Source organism: Muscardinus avellanarius (genome assembly GCF_963383645.1).
Source record: "Muscardinus avellanarius genome assembly, chromosome: 15".
In the NCBI taxonomy this organism is placed as follows: domain Eukaryota; kingdom Metazoa; phylum Chordata; class Mammalia; order Rodentia; family Gliridae; genus Muscardinus; species Muscardinus avellanarius.
In genome coordinates this window covers 23,059,342-23,076,317 of record NC_137801.1, presented here as the reverse complement: position 1 = coordinate 23,076,317, position 16,976 = coordinate 23,059,342, and the positions used below count along the sequence as shown (strand labels likewise).

The 16,976-nt window shown below is 49.1% G+C and overlaps 1 protein-coding gene across 1 annotated transcript in view; it reads right to left on the bottom strand.

The window, feature by feature from the left end:
- LOC308273938 (phospholipase B1, membrane-associated-like) overlaps positions 1–16,976 on the bottom strand; it is a gene marked incomplete at both ends in the record, with an annotated part of 181,166 nt that overhangs the window by 43,041 nt on the left and 121,149 nt on the right. The window contains 7 exons of the mRNA XM_080711345.1: positions 1,207–1,332; positions 2,693–2,767; positions 11,674–11,769; positions 12,672–12,776; positions 14,246–14,324; positions 15,433–15,527; positions 16,108–16,173. Of these exons, the coding sequence (XP_080567471.1) occupies positions 1,207–1,332; positions 2,693–2,767; positions 11,674–11,769; positions 12,672–12,776; positions 14,246–14,324; positions 15,433–15,527; positions 16,108–16,173 (642 nt within the window). The remainder of the gene's footprint in view (positions 1–1,206; positions 1,333–2,692; positions 2,768–11,673; positions 11,770–12,671; positions 12,777–14,245; positions 14,325–15,432; positions 15,528–16,107; positions 16,174–16,976) is intronic.

Here is a 16,976-nt window from a genome sequence, read left to right as displayed (position 1 = left end):
GTACTAAGTGTGCGCCACCTTGCCCAGCTTAACTCAGGTTGTCAACCCAGGATCTGGGGCCAGAGAAAGACTTAAAACACAGACGATAATGTCTACTTCCCTGGGTTCTCTTTTGTCTTTATTGAGGTGAAATTGACATGGCATACAATTAGCTATTTTAAGGCGAGCCATCCAGTGTCACTTAGTGCATTCAGTGCTGTGCACACACCACTTGGATTTTCAAAATGCTTCACTGGCCCCTCCCTGGGCTTCTGCGCAGAATAAGAGAGAATCTGTCTGAGGCATCCCTGAGTCTGGCCCAGGCGCGGGCCAAATGAGCGGCAGCCTGTATCTTCCAAACCTGCTAATGTAGAACTAGGAATTATTGCCTAAATGTAGCACGCTGAGGAAGTCAGGTTGAGGACACATGACATGGTCGCATCCCAATCTTCTTTCCTTTTTCTTTTTCTTCTCAAAATGACATGTCAAAATGGCTCTCTGCCAGGGACTCTTCTCCCGAGGGCCCTCTCATAGTCTCAAAAGTAGTCAGACACATCTAGCTACATATGCCCAGCACTCAGTTAATTGTGCCCTGTCATGTAGCCGCTTGTTTGTTGAAGGAGTTTGACTTCCCAGCCAGGTTGAGACGTGCCCAGCAGGGGAGGCGCCACCAGGCACCACAATGCTCTCCATTGTTCTGGGCACAAAACAAGACAAGTACCGAACAGATATGCTTTGGATTCGACAGTGGTCAGCCAGCTCCGAAATTCCAGCTACCGCCCGATGACCGGTGTCTTCCACTACCTTGAAAATTGCAGGGTTGGTGTGCGAGAGTGCACCTGGTGTGGTGCTGAGTTGGAGCCAGACAGGCAGCTCTGCCCCTCTGACTCCTGTACCTTGACAGGTGAAGGTGAGGGTTGCAAGCAGGCTAAGCCAAACCAGATTGCTTTGGCCTTTATAGAAATTAGCCAATTCTGGGAGCACAGGCCTGGAAGAAGCCCAGGCTCCGAAAAAGCCCAGGCTCCAAGAAGTGGCAATGGTCTCTGTGGCTTCTAAGCCACCAGATGCTGAAGCAGTGCGCCTATGATGGTCAGGGCTGCTGCAGGCCAGGACTGGGCAAGGAATATGACTGGGAAAGCAAGGAGGTGCCTAGAATTTGGTGGTGTTGGAGCTCACTGGGTGATCTGCCCTCTGGAAACATCGCACGCCTTTCCATACACTCGCTACCAGGACACCGATGACCAGGCTCACAACCGCCGCCACTGGCACAGCCCAGTAGGGCACCTTGGGGACTCTTTCATCAGGGTCTGGGAGGAGCTGGCTGTTCCGAAGAGTGTAGAGGTAAGGGCTGTCCTGCAGAGGAGGAAAGGAGGGACAGAGGTTAAGGGGCTGCGTGAAACCAATCATCACCCAAGACCTTCTCGGCCCCCATCTTCATAACTTTGCGAGTTTTCACAGCCCATCCCTGTTCCTGAAGCTCCTTTATCAACATTGTACCAAACATTCTGTATGAGGCTGGGCCTGTCATATGGCCAACGCCCAGCTACATCTGTTCTTTGGTTTCTCGTCAGCATCTCCTGACCTGATTTTGAAAGACTGGGAACTTATGGAAGAGAGGTTAGTGTTGGGAAAGAGGCTGGGGAGTGTGTAGAGCGCTTGCCTCTAAGTTCTCCAAGTCACTACTAGACATTGTGTCCCAGCCTCCCAGCGCACGGGTGCCCAGGGACCAGGGAGGCTGATAGAGAAGGACAGCTGGATCTCTGGTGGATTATGATTCTTACCCCCAAAGTGGAAAAAATCATAACAAACGGGTACCAACAAAAAGAGGAGACCAAAGCAGGGGTGTGTCTGGGGGCATCGACAGGAGATTGAGAAGACGAGGCAGAAGAGTAGCCCAGAGAGGGCAACATCCGGGCCTGAAGGAGAGGAGATGGGATGAGCATCCAGGAGCAGACGCTGGAAGGGAACACAGACATGGGCAACGGTGGGGCCCGTCTGGGAGGGAGATCCGTTTCCCAGGAGCGCGGAGTGTATCGTAGCAGGAAGTGGGCGTGTCCTCTGGACTCTGGTCACTAGGCAGTGAGGACCAGGAAAGGATTTCAGCAGCCTTGACAAGACTGGAGTAACTTTTAGAAGGCTGATCAGTGTCTGGTACAGTATAGGATGATGGAGAAGGTAGAGGAGAGCTGGAGAGACAGGTAGGGGCTTTTTGAGTGGTCCAGAGAAGGCAGTGGGTGTGCAAAGGAAAAAGAGGTCTGTCGGCCCTGGGAAAAGATGCTGTATCTTATTATCCTTTGCCTCCTGGTCTCTGGCTTGTACAGAACCTGGCAGAAGCCTTCCAAATGAGGGTGTCTGTCATGTGGCCATGGCCTGGGAGCTCGATGTTTGTTTAAGACCAGGGGACTCTGAGCCTTCAGAAGTTAGCAAGTGTCTCAAGGCATCTGGCCAGGACTCACTAGCCATCTCCCTGAGAGGCTCTCCTCTTGCCGCTGGAGCTGTGGGACCCTCCCTCCCCTACTCTCTGGCTGCCCACCCCTGGGATGTTTCAGTGGAGTGAGAGGGGACAGTCCAGAATAAGGGAGAGTCCAGAATAATGGCAGAGAGGGAAAGTGTGCCAAGGCCTCAGAGGTCTCTTTTGTGTCTCCTGGTGGCAGTCCCCCACCCCCATGCCAGGCATCTTCTCCACCCCCCCCCCCCAGGTAGGTTTACTCACAGCGGAGGGGCACTTGAGTTTGGCTCTGCTGTAGGTGAAGTTGTTTGAGGTCGTCTTATGGCCCACTGGTTCCAACTGGAAAGAGGAGAAAGATACTTTGATTCTCTTGAGAGCTGGGAGAGACTTCCCTGCCAGAGGAGGTCGCTTGCATTGGGTCCCCTCCCTTGAAAGGGAAGTAGCCAAACCCATGGCAGAGGGCAGTAGCCCCGGCCTGAGCAGGGACTGACTTCTGACTCACAGAGTGATGAGTCAGAGTCTGTCTGAGCAGGGAGAAACCCCAAGATGCTGCCCCTAGATTTACCAAGGAAGACACGGAGGCCTAGGAAAGACTGGCCAGTCAGGAGTCCACAGTGAGTTTCTGATAGAACTGCGATCAGAATGCCCATCGCCTGGCTCCACCCCTAGGCGGCTGTGATTGCAGACACTGTATTTTCAACTTTATAAAATGATGATAATTATATTTACCAACTTTTCCAAGTGCGTGGGGCTAGTCAATGTCAGGAAAACTTTGAAAACATACTGGTTGCCATGACATCCCTACTACACTTGGCTTTTTCAGCCTTAAGAAATTGGAATCTTCTCACTTGAGCTGCTGGATATAGTTGTCACTTAGATGAAAAAATTTACATGAAACACCCCAGGGAGCAACTGTGGTCCCATGGGGTTCTGTGGAATCTCATCCCAGGACTCCAAGTGCCAGCTAGCAGCTGCTGTGCCCTCCCCAGAGATTTTGTCCAGCAACCTTTCCTGATGTGTGTCCAGATTGGGGAAATCAGACCTGGCCCTTGCACCTGGTTGCAGACTCAGCCTTGAAGGTCTACCTACGGTATAATCTGCTTCCTGCCTGTTCCTGGACATCAGGGTCTATCTGTGTGGGAACTGAAAGTGCTGTCTCCAAACTGATGTCCACACCTGGCCCATGTTCTGTTGTCTTCGAACATGCACTCCTTCCTTAGTAGCATGATTGGAGGAGGAAGGTCCTGGGAGGGACACCACAGTGATGGCACTGAGCACCGCAGGCAGATGGCTGTGTCCGGGGTCTGCCAACAGTGACCGTGTGGTGCCAGGCAGGCTAATAACTTCCCCAAGACTGGAGAGAGGTGTTCAGTGCTGACCTGAAAACTCCACACACAGCTGTGAGCATCAAATGAGATGCTGGGTGGCTGATGCATGTGTGGTGGCATTATTTCTACTTTCCTGGAGCAAAGGAAACGCAATTGTGTTCCAGTGTAACGGATTGCCAGAGCATGGAGGGGAGGCTAAAGGCCAGGCCCAGATTCCCAGGGCTGCTCCAGGAGCCATGGCACAGAGGAAGGCTGTGGACACACAGGTTTGGTGAGCACGTAGGCTCCCCTGCCCGGCTGGTTCCTTCCCATCAGCACTGTCTACACTGCAGTCTCCCTCCTCAATGCCCTCTCCGCCCTCACAGTCCCTTTACTGCCTTGGTGGTACAGTGTGTCCATCTCTGCACACAGCCAGAGGGTAAGTCAGGGCGCACCGCTCCCCCAAGGGCCTGGCCCTGGCCACTCACTTGACCTTCTTCCCGCCCCTCAGTCACACTGAGTGTAAGTTCCTCAGACACTTGAAGCTCACTCCTGACTCCAGGCCCACGCAGGTCCTGTCTCCTCTCCGTGGAACACCGTGGCCCTCGTCCTCTGCCCGTGGCATGCGGTGCTCAGTTCACGGGTCTTGCCTTCAGAGAGGTCCTCCCCCTGCTCAGTTTCATTGAACATGCTAGCTAGCGAGGCTCACAGTGGACCCCCGTACGTGCACATGACATTACTTGGTCTGTTTCCTTCCTCGCGGCTCCTTTCTCGTTCTTCTCCCTCCCTTGACCCCTCTCCCACTACTCTTCTCGTCCTTATTCTAATTTTCGGGAGGTCCCTTTTCTTTCCTTTTTTCTCTCCAGCTTCTATATATATGAGAGAAACCATGCGATCCTTCATTTTCTGAGTGTGACTTATTTCATACAGCGTTATGTTCTCTGCTTCCGTTCATTTTTCTACAGATGACATAATTTTGTTCTTTATGGTTGAGTAAAACTCCATTGTGTGTATGTTGTGTGTATATATAAATGCCACAGTTTATTTATCCATCTATTGATGGACACCTAGGCTAGTTCCATAACTCCGCTATTGTGAACTAGGTTGCTATAAACATGGGTATGTGTCTTCCACTCTAGTATTCTGATTTTAGTTCTTTGGGAAAGATAATGAGGAAGCCAGGTGTGGTGGCGCACACTTGTAATCCCAGCCTTTGGCAGGCTGAGACCGGAGGATCATGGGTTTGAGGACAGCCTCAGCCACTTAGTGAGGCCTTTGCAACTCAGTGAGACTGTGTTTCAAAATGAAGAATAAAAAAATAGGCCTGGGGGTGTAGCTCGGAGGTAGAGTGCCCCTGGGTTCCATCCCTAGTGCTGCAAAAAAATAAAAAGCAAAGATACTGAGGAGTGGGATAGCTGGGTCAGATGGTAGTTCCATTCCTAGTCTTTTGAGGAAGTTCTACACTAACCTCCATAGTGATTTTATTAATTAACAGTCTCACCAACAGTATAGAAGTGTTCCTTTTCCTCCACAGCCTCACCAGAACGTGTTATTATTTGCATTCTTCATGATTGGCATTCTAACTGAAGTTAGATGAAATCTCTGTACTTTTGATTCTCATTTCCCTGAATGCTAAGGATGTTGAACATTTTTTCTAATTTGTTGATCACTTGTATTTCTTCTTTTGAAAAATGGCTGTTTAGTCCAATCGCCTGCCTATTGATTATTTGTTATTTTATGTTAAGATTCTTGAGGTCCTCATGTATTTTTGGTATTTATCCTTTTAAAGAAGTAGCTGGCAAAAGCCAGGCGTGGTGGCGCATGCTTGTAATCCCAGCATTTGGGAGGCTGAGACTGGAGGATCGCGGTTCGCGGACAGCCTCCGCTACTACTTAGGCCCTTTGCAATTCAGTGAGACCCTGTTTCAAAATAAAGAATAAAAAATAGGTCTGGGGGTGTAGCTGGAGGCAGAATGCCCTTGGGTTCCATCCCCAGTACCACATAAATAAATAAATAAATAAATAAATAAATAAATAAATGTAGCTGGCAAAGATTTTCCCATTCTGTAGCCTCTCTCTCTTTAGACTGTTGTTTTGTTGTTGTGCAGAAGCTTTTAATTTGATTCCATCCATTTATTAATTCTTGATTTTATTTCCTTAGCTTTAGGGGTCTTATTGAAGAAAGTTACTGGCTGCACATATATGCTGCAGAGTTGGTCCTGTGTTTTCTTCCAGTAGCTGCAAAGTTTCTGTTCTAATTCCTAGGTCTTTGATCCACTTTGAGTTTACTTGTGCAGGTTAGAGAGATCTAGTTTCATTCTTCTACTTATGGATATCTAATTTTCCCAGCACCATTTGTTTAAAAACCCTGTCTTTTCTTTAATGTACCCTTTTGACACTGTTATCAAAGATCACCTGGCTGTAACTGTGTGGATTTGTTTCTGTATATTTTGATCCACTGACCTATGAGTCTGGTTTTTGTGCCAATATCAATACCAGTCTGTGTTTTGTGCCACTAAAGCCTGTAGATTCTCTCTCAATTCACTCCTTTGGCCTTCTTTTAGTTCACTAATTTTTTTTTTAATCTGGTGGTACTGGGGCTTGAACCCAGGGAAATTTTACCTCTCAACTAAAATTTATTTTATTTCTTATTTTTATTTCCAGTTTTATTTCTTATTTGGAAACAATGTCTCATTAAGACCCTGTTTTTGCTGACGGCCTTGCTAAATTGCTAAGGCTGACTTTGAACCTGAGATCCTTTTGTCTCAGCCTCCCAAGTACTGGGATTACAGGTGCGCACCACCATGCCCAGACAGTTTGTAAGTTTTTTTTGTGTGTGTAGTAATGAGGGTGGAACACAGAGGCTTTCTACCTCTGGGCTACACTCCCAGGCGTATTTTATATTTTATTTGGAAACAGGGTCTCACTAAGTTGCTGAGAGCCTCACTAAGTAGCTGAGGCTGGCTTCGAACCTGTGCGATCCTCCTTTCTCAGCCTCCCAAGCGTGGGGATTACAAGTGTGCGCCACCACGCCCAGCTTTAGTTTGTAAGGTTTTGAAGATGCCTGTTTCTTCATGTTTTCAGAGGTCTTAGAATTGTGCATCTGTTGGGATGAATTATTATTATCCTTTTATGTGGGGGTTCATTTGGCAAAAACTTATTTCTTTATAATAAATCTCTCATTTGGGGATATATCATCATTTTAACACAACCAATCAGCACAGTCAAGATGTTAATTACATCCCCCAATGCCTCTTTAAAAGGAGAAGGCACCTGTAAATAACAATGGCTATTTAAGAGTAGGCCATCTATCGATACACTCTATAAATGTGATTACTAATGATCTTCTCTAGAACCCTTTAATCAGGGAGAAATGTGTGGGCACTAATGAAGAATAGGCTGAATAGATTATGAGGAATGTGTGTTAAATTTAATCAGGAGATGGAATGAAAAATAAGAAAATTTGAAAAGAGGATGGGAGAAGAGAGGGAGACAGAAGTTATCGGAGTAAAATGATGCAGGAGAGGGGATGAGAGTTGGGAATGAAAAAGAAGAGACACTGGGATGATTTATGTGAGAAAATACATAGAATTAGAAATCTAACAAAACACAAATTGCAGAGGGGAGAGCAGAATTTCTTTAATATAAATAAGTGTATGCAGATCTTATCATATAGGCGGTTGGTATTCTTTCTGGAGATGTGGAGGCGTGTCCTACTGTGGGGGAACTTCTTTGGGCCGTGTGTGGCTTTGGGCTCTGACCCACACTGGCCAAACTTGTTTGTTAAGTCAGTACGCTGAGATCAGGCCCCTACCTCTGCTGGGCCAGAGAGGTGGGCAGGCTTGTTGTCTATTTCAGAGTAGACTTCATTCTCAAAATGGATTTGCTCTTGCTGTATTCAGGGGCCTCCTTGCTTGTTTCCTTTAAAGGTTGGGAGGGGGCTGGAAGTTTAAAGGTAGGGGAATGACTTGGTCAGGTTTTCTTTTATAAGATTACTTAAATCTGTGAAGAGTAGATCTAAGGCATTGGTTCATAAGCCCTGTAACCCAAAATCATCTAAGAAGCTTTTAAAAGCATTGAATCTAGGACCCACACCCCTAACCAATGAAGTCAGCATAAACACAGCTGCATGTGTATATTATTAGGGACTGAACCCAGGGACATTCTACCTTTCAGATATACCCCCAGCCCTATTTTATATTGTATTTTGAGACATAGTCCCTCTAAGCTACTGCTCACTGGCTTCAAAATTGCAATCCTCCTGTCTCAGTCCCCCAAGTACTGGGATTATAGAAGTATGACACCAGGCCCGGCCTGGTACTCTCTTCATGGAGTCCCATGTATGTAGAAACAAGTACAAATCACAGGTGAGCAGTGAATCAATTTGATGAGGAAAACACACTAGCATCCAAGAAATAGATCATTAGCAGTAAGTACTCAGAGGCATCTCCCTTCCAGTACTCTTCGCCCAGTAAGAGAGACCACCCTGATGACTTAATATCATTACAAAAGAAATTGCTTGCTCTAAAAATGTGTGTGTGTGTGTGTGTGTGTGTGTGTGTGTGTGTGTGTGAATACATGTTTTTGAAGTTTGCTAGCTCTTGTTATATAAGAGATTCCACAGTTTACTCAGGGAGTTTCCAGTTTGGAGCTATTCTGAATAGTAATGTATGAAAATTCTTGTATACATCCTGTGATGAACATGTGTATAACTTTCTTTGGGGGATATACTCAGTAGAATCGTCAAATCTCAGAAAATAATCTATATTTCGCATTACTAGATATGCCAAAGAGTTTTCCCAACTGGTTGTTTTTAAAACATTGTTTTTAAAATTTGTAGGTGATTCTAATAGCAGCCAGAAAGCTGAGAATTGCTGTTCTAAGGGCCGTGAGGCTGGAGATAGGATGCTAGTTAGGAAAAAATGCAATTATTGGCTGGAGCAGGATTTGTAGAGAAGAGGGAGCCTGCGGGATGAAGAAACAGGCCTCAGAAAGAGAATGAAAAAACTATAGAAGACGAAAGAAGGCAAAGGCAGACATTACCTGGTGCTGCTGGTACTGAGGTGTGAGCCATTGAGAGCGGCAGCGCAAGAGATGAAATAGTTTCAGGTGTGTGTGTTGCCCAAGTAGGGAGCCCAGGGAGCAGCAGCCAGGCCTGCAGACACTACGCCATAGGACTCTAATTATAAGACATGCGTTCCTGGCTCCGTAAGCTCGTATCAGGTTGGGGGCAGGAAGGAGGTGGGTGCTGTGGCCGGGACCCTCGGGGAAGACGTGGAAGACCCAGAGTCTCGTCCCTGGTGTGCCAATGACTGACTGTGTGATGCTGAGCAAATGGCTTTGTGTCTCTGCATTTCAGTTACGGAATGTTCTGGCTAGATGACCTCACAGATCTGTTCTAGCTCTAACAGGCTATTATTTACTTGATGTCACTCGAGGGGTGAAATTCCAGAAATATCATTGGAAAAGTTGGCACGATGCTACAGTTTTATGTCTGAGGTAGTTTGGGCTGAAAACATTGGACTCTGTAATTACTTCTCAAAATGATACAGTGCAGAATAAGAAACTCTTGGGTAGTTTGACTTTAGTTTTGCTTTGTTTCTGTTATATTTAAATTTGGGGGTATGGCTGAGATAATGACAGCCAGGAAGCCAGGGACAGTCTTATATTGTTACCAGTATGGCTCCACAGCAGTGCCTGCCTTTCATTTTCTTCTCTAAATTCCTCTTATCTGCTTTCATAAAACAAAAAGCCTCTCATCTGGGTGAATGAAAACAACTTCTGGGATGCTTTGGAAGAGGCCAGAACTACATGGTTAATTCACACAGAAAGATACCAACGGGCTCTGCCACGTTTAGATCTTAATAGGACCGCTGAGCCCCAGGAGACTCCCGAGGGCTCCAGGCTTGGCAGGCTTGGAATGCCACCCAGGAAGAAGGGCCACATTCTGATGGAAAGGCTGGGAAGGAACAAAGGCTTAGCTTTCCTGTTTTTCTTGAAATCTGTGTATTTCCCTGAAGTCTTAGGGGAGAAATAGGACAGGAACTAAATTTCTATTCTTTAAGGGAAGTGTGTGTGTGTGTGGGGGGGGAGTACTGGGGATTGAACTCAGGGGCATTCTGACTCTGAGATATCCCCCCAGCCCTTTTTATTCTTTATTTTGAAACAGGGTCTCACTAAGTTCATAGCTGAGGCTGGCTATGAACCTGCTATCCTCCTATCTCAGCCTCCCAAGTCCTAGGATTATAGGCATGTGCCACCATGCCCGACTCGGGGAGGGAGACTTTAAAAGGAATTGAAGTCACGTGAATTAGCCACTGAAGAGCAACTGGCCTTCAAACCAAAATCTACAAAAGAAACCTAAATGGTCTTAGGAATTCTATTGTGCAAACTTCAATTTAAACAAAATACCATGGGGGTTGGGTGGGTGGGAAGAAACTCAAAGATAATTGATGGCAATTCAGAGAACTAAGCCACAAGAGTATGATATTACAATTTTAGAAGCAGACAGATAGAAAATGTCCACATCTCTCTGATCATCATTTTACAAGGTTCCTTTCTCCCCCTGGGAAAGGATGGAGTAGGTTTGAGGCTGGGAGGACAGGCTCTGTGGCTCTTTTCTTTTTGATGTTTAAAGGAGGAAAACCCCAGGACAGCACAAGCAAAGGAAAGCTGAGTCTGCACTTCACTCAGCCAAGGATAAGACCTCTCACACGTGTCTTTAAAAAGAAGAGGTTGCTAGAGAGGGGGAGGTGGTGTAGCTAAGGAGAAAGTCAATATTGTGAGTCAGCTGCGGAAGATACTGGACATACGGGAGGAGCTGACAGGTGTGGGGATATTTGCACAGCAGTGGTTGGCAGACACCTTGGGCTGGAAACTGCAATAAAAGCAGCAGGATTGTAGCTTGTTCAGTTGCCATGGGAGAAATGAGGGAGCATGCAGGTCGGGGTGAGGATTGGGTTACACACCAAGCTTAGATCAAAGGAAGCGACTGGACAGGGAAGACATTTCATTTGCTCCATGCAAGAGGATACAGGTATCAGGGTGGCCAGCCAGGTTCTGCAAACATAGCTGATCCCAGTTCAGTAGTGAGCGGCCGACCTCAAAGGGCAGAGGTGAGGTGGTCCCTGGGCTGTGTATTTGCAAGGTCCCCGCCTCCTCCAGCAGAAAGAACTAGGATAGGTGTCATCTTGAGAGAACAGGCTGTGCAAATCTTTCCTTTTTGATGTTTAAAGAAATAAATAATAGCTGGGAGTGTGTTGAGACTGGAGTGCTGGACATTTGCTGAAAGCTGATTATTGCACTGGCCGCTGCATACACTTACATCAATTAACTTTCTGTCTTGTTTTCACTGTTTCATAGATATTGATATGAATGGCCACATTCATCCCACAGTAACAGGGTGAAGCTGGTTATTTTCATTCAGTCTATCTGATTACAAAGTTATCTTTGCAACTGGGCATTGCTGAGCAAACAAAGTTTACACACACACACACACACACACACACACACACACACACATACACACACACACCCTTTGAAAACACATCAGGAGCTGGGCGTGGTGGCTCACCCTTGTAATCCCAGCATTCAGGAGGCTGAGACCGGAGGATCGTGGTTCACGGACAGCCTCAGCTACTTAGTAAGGCCCTCTGCAACTCAGTGAGACCCGGTTTCAAAATAATAAAAAATAGGGAAGGGGGTGTAGCTCGGAGGTCCAACGCCCCTGGGTTCCATCCCCAGCCCCGCAAAAAAAAAAAAAAAAAAAAAAAAAAAAAAAGAAAAGAAAAGAAAAAAAAAGAAAGAAAGAAAACACATCAGGATGCATAGTGTGCTGCCATTTGGGGCTTTGGGGTAAAGGGAACAGGTGGGACTTGGAGCCAATGTCCTGGGGCTGGCTGTCCCCTGGACACAGCCCACCCGACCCCCAACCACTCACCATGTTGTTCCAGAGCGCGATGGCCATCTCGGCGTGGCTGCGTTCTGAGAAGTGCAGGCAGTCTTCAGAGAAGAAGCTGTGGTCTGTCTCGCCTTGCTGTGACCAGAGGCAAGGAGGTCACTATCCTGACTCCAGGACCTGCGCCTTCCCCGCCCAGTAGGGACCTGGCCATGTCTACTCTCGTCCTGTCAACTCTGTTGCTAACGAGCTCAGGACAGATGAAAAATCTCCCAGATTTTGGAATTAAAAAACAAAAAAGGAAAAAAAAGACGTAAGTTGTGGTCACCCATAGTCCATTCCTGCCCTGGAAGTTGAAAAGCAATTATAATAATTTTAGAAAGCTATCTATCTCAGTGCAGCAACTATCAGGACCATGACTGGGGAATATGGCTACTAATAGTGGCCACATTCAACTACATCTAAGTTCTAGTCATACTGAAAGAAAGAAGGAAAGAAAGAAAAAAATGTTAAAAGATAAATAGCCAGGCATGGTGGCACATGCTTGTAATGCAGGGCTTGAGACAGGAGGAACACAGGTTTGAGGCCAGCCTCCAGTAATTTAACAAGACTCTCAGCAACTTAGAAGACCCTGCCTCAAAATAAAAAAATAAAATAAGCCAGGTGTGGTGGCCCATGCTTGTAATCCCAGAATTTGGGAGGCTGAGACCGGAGGATCACGGTCTCAGCTTTGATCACAGACAGCCTCAGCTACTCAGTGAGGCCCTCCACAACTTAGTGAGACCCTGTTTCAAAATACAGAATAAAAAACAGGGCAGGGAGTATAGCTCGGAGGTCAAATGCCCCTGGGTTCCATCTCCAGACCCACAAAAATAAATAAAATAAAATAGTGCTGGGCATGTATACTCCTGGGTTTAATCCCAGTGAAATAAAACCATAAACAAACAAAAACAAACAAGCAAATAAAAACTCCACTTAGGGAAAGGAATACACCCATCACCTAAGGTAAGACTTCCATATACAAGCCTCCCAGAGCTTACCTTGTTCAGTGGGAGAAGAGTGTTCTGGAAGAAAGGCTGAATGACAACGGCAAAGTCCTGGCGCTGTGTGTACCGGTCCCCGAGGGAGAGCCTGGAGATGCCGCTCTGGGGGCGGGAGAGGCTGCTCACCCCACCGCCAGGTCTGCTCCTGCCGCCCCTGGAGGGCTGTGACAGGAGCCTTGCCCGCCCTAGACAAAGGTGACTTAACAGGCTACGTTAGTGCAACACATGCTAGTGGGAACATATCGTTCATTCTGTACCCTTTAACAAGCACCTGCCTATCACAGCCTGTGCCGGTTGGCAGGATCCAAGCTGACCGAACCCAATGTCGGTGGGTGGGGAGCCCCCTCTGCACCGACGCACCCTGCTCCTTCTGAGGCCCCTGCGAGGCTGCTTTTGGCCGGCTGGCCACCCCAGGAGGCCGGCTAGCTCCAGCTCCAATGGGGAGCATCTCAGCACCAGCCCCCAGAATGCCTGTGGACTTTGGGGGATGAGAGCACATTTGGAGCCCAGCACCAAACATGAAATGTTAAAGGAACAGTCTAGATGGCCTTATCCTCAAAGAGTCCATCATCCATCTGGGGAAAGGGAGATAAGATGTAAAGACAGTGGAAACAGAGAGCGCTCTAGGTCAGCCAGTGCAGCCTGAACTCCATCCGGAGGGACACCTCGGGGGAGGTCTAGTGGAGCAAGCTTTGCAGAGGAGGGAGGAGGACTGGCCTCGTGGATGAAGAGGGTGAATCTGCAGAAAAGCTCGGGGTGACGTGTCCAGAGCGGGAAGGGTGGGGGCAGAGACGAACAAGTCAGGGGTGCAGACAGGAGGGGGCTTGGGAGGAATGGGGGCTGGGGTGAGTGGGGTGGGGCTGAGCCTCAGGTTCTTGAGGAGGGTGGAGGGGAGCGGAGAGGTAGGAGACGGGTGCAGTGACCCCATCTTCCTCCTCCGGGTGGAGGTGTGGCTCACAATGCAGGTTCCTTGTGGGGGATGGACCCCACCCTCCTATGGGCCAACCCTGGGGGCCGAGTGGTGTTCTGACCCTGGCCTGGGAGGTGGGGATTGTCCCATCGTCCACTTTGGGGTCTCTCTCCACCCCTTTCCCTGGTCTTGGTGTTTATTTGCCTGGATAAATATTTAGAGGGATGTAATCTGCCTTTTTATATTTTTTATTTTTATTTTTATTTTTTTGCAGGTCTAGGGATGGAACCCAGGGGCATTCTACCTTTGAGCTACACCCCCTGTCCTATTATTATTATTATTATTATTATTATTATTTTATTTTGCGGGTCTGGGGATGGAACCCAGAGGCATTTGACCTCCAAGCTACACACCCTGCCCAATTTTTTATTCTTTATTTTGAAACAGGGTCTCACTGAGTTGCAAAGGGCCTCACTAAGTAGCTGAGGCCATCCGCGAACCGCGATCCTCTGGTCTCAGCCTCCCAAATGCTGGGATTACAAGCGTGCGCCACCACACCCGGCTCAATCTGCCTTTTTATGGCATGACTTGCTGAACCCATGATTTCTGCATGCTGGGGGACATGGGGAGCTCCCTCTTGGGGCAGAGAGGGAGGGCTCACCTGCAGGTCCCAGTTCACTTTCTTCAGTTCTTGCATCACCAGGGAGTTCTGAGCATGCTGTAGGCAGCTGCAGTTGCTCCTGCGAGACACAGACTCTTGTGCTGGGCTCCCTAAGGCTGCCTGGCTCTGTCCTCCCGGAGGCAGCTGCTACCCACAGGGACCTGCACCCTGTGCTGCCTCACAGGGAGTGGGGGTGACACACAAGGGCCCCCACAGCACGCCCTTTGGACTCTTGGACCAGTTCACAGAACCGTAACTCCGGGGCCGTGGTCCAGAGCTGCTTGTTTGAAGGTGGAGGAGCGCCCCTAATGCCAGGTCTCCTGGTGCTCCTTCCATTTGTCCCTTGTACACTCCTTCCCAAACCTCTGGCCCCTGGGGTTTCTTCAGAGGGCTAGGTAGAGAGGGGCTAGAGTTTGCGGAAGACCAACCATGACGGCTCTGTGTGTGGGGACAGTCATTCCTCCTGCCCTCGGGGCCCCTCGGCTCTACCTCTGAGGCCTTAGGACTCCAGTGTGGGAAGACTACTGAGACCCGGGGAGGGCCAGCTTGAGCCACCTCTGACGAGGTTTGCATTAGAAGTGGTCCCCTCATGCCAGGAGAATTATTGCTGAAGAATGGAGGAGCCATTCAGAACAATGGCCACTCCACCTGGGAGGCCTGGTTCCTAGCAAGAATGGGAACCAGCTGGCCACCTTCACAGCCAATCCGTTTGACCTCAGAGAGGACACCTCAGTGACCGCAGGACCACAGCGACAAGCACACTCTCAGAAAGCCCCTCCAACCTCAGGAGATGGCACCTTCCAGTCAGGGGCCTGCTGATCTTTAAAGGAATCTCAGCCCCCAAGGCAAAATTCTGCCTTGCGCACCAGGACCTCATTTCCATGCCTAGCCTTCAAGGATGGAATAAAAGTTGCTATTTCTTGCAAGCCTGGCCCATCTTACAAGAGTTTCCTCCTAGGACAAAAATGATGACATCGTATCTACCTTGCAAGGTAGGTGTTATCCCTGAGGAAGAAAGGCCCAGAGGGGTTATGAGGTCTGCTGAATGGCAGAGCCAGGATATGGCTAATGGCTCCTATCCACCCTGTAAACAGCCCGCCTGCCTCTGCCTGCACTGCCCTCCCAGGCCTGCAAGCCCAGCGTTCTCCGGGCGGCCGGGGCCCTGGGGCTGTGACCCGTTCACTTACTGAGCTGCCAGTGGCATGACACATTTCCCGCCTTGTCTCTGGTATAGGCCCGTCAGCTCCAGGATCTCCACCACATTGATGAAAGCCCTCGGGAGCTGTGGGGAGCAGAGGGGTGGGATTCAGAGGTCTCCAGGCAGACCTGGGAGAAGACACAGCAGACTGCTGGAAGGAGCGTGGGGGAGGGCCTTCAAACTGTTTTCAAATTGTTTTTGCTGTGCTAGGGATCAAACCCAGGGCTTTGCACATGCTAGAGACATTCTCTAGCCCTGAGCCACATCCCCAGCTGCTAGAAGATTGTCTTTACTCTAACCTCACCCTCCCCAATTAGAAACTGAGCCCAGAGAGGGAGTATGACTTGTTTGATCTCACTGCATCTTCTGTAGTGTCTCCCTTTATCCACCTGGAAACTGAGACCCAAAGTCCCATTGCTAGTAAACCCAGGCCAGCTGGCTCCAGGGTGGGTTCTTTGCCACTACACCGTCCAATGAGCAGAGAAGCTGGCGCTGCTGCCCTCCCATACTGCCGGGTGGCCGCTCCTGGCGCATCTCTGCTCAGGGGACATCCCATTGGACATGACTTGCTCAGATGCGCCAGAGAGGAAGTTCTGCCTCCAGCGAGGTGGCACACAGGTGCGTGGCGGGCAGGATGCAGGAACGAGCTGCTCGTCATTCCTACCTCCTCATAGAGGATGTCCAGGGCCTGCTGGACGTGCTGGACATACTCCTTAGCTATGTGGTCCTCCTGTGGAGAGAGGGGTGGTCCTCAGCTGCTGCATCCTACCCTGAGAGGGGATAGAGCACAGCCGCAGGGGCTGGGTCCATGGCTTCAGTGGTCCTACCCAGTCCTGCTGCTGGTTAACCCAGAGTCCCCCGTTAGAAGTTCTCCCTTGGTGCCTGCTAGACACCAGGCATAATTCCCCCCTACCCCACATGGTCTCAGACCCACAGGCAGAGCCTGGCAGCTCTGGGCCAGGTCCGCCCCCTCCCAGCCTCATTTATTGACACTCTCAGCCTTCTCTGGCCATTTACAGGACCCCTGACGACTCTCTCTTTTCTCTCGGCTTTGGCCCAGGTAGGTCCCACTGCCTGGAACCCTCCATGCTCCTGCATTCCTCTACCGTCTATGCCTGTGACTCTGTCTAAGGTGCTCCTCTGACCCAGCTTCCTGACTGGAGGCTGATTTAGCGGTGCCCCATGGTGCTCTGGGTGATGTGTATGGGGTACACAGTAGTGCTCCGTAATTGTTTGTTGACGGATTCTTGGGGCTTTGCTTTATAGCACAAGGAAGATGCTATATGGGTCTGGGCTCCTCAGAAGGTACCAGAAGCGAGACCGATACCACAGGGTGGGCGTTACCAGAAGCTCTCATCCCCAGGATGGATGAGTGCCAGGCTGCAGGAGGTGAGGCCAGGAGCTGCCTTAGGTATTCAGGCGGGAGGCAGGAGCTCAGGCAGCCTGTTTCTTAAGACACAGAGCTGCAGCCAGCTGAGATTCCATCAACTGAACATCAAAAGTACTCCATGGATACCTGATCACAGATATGAG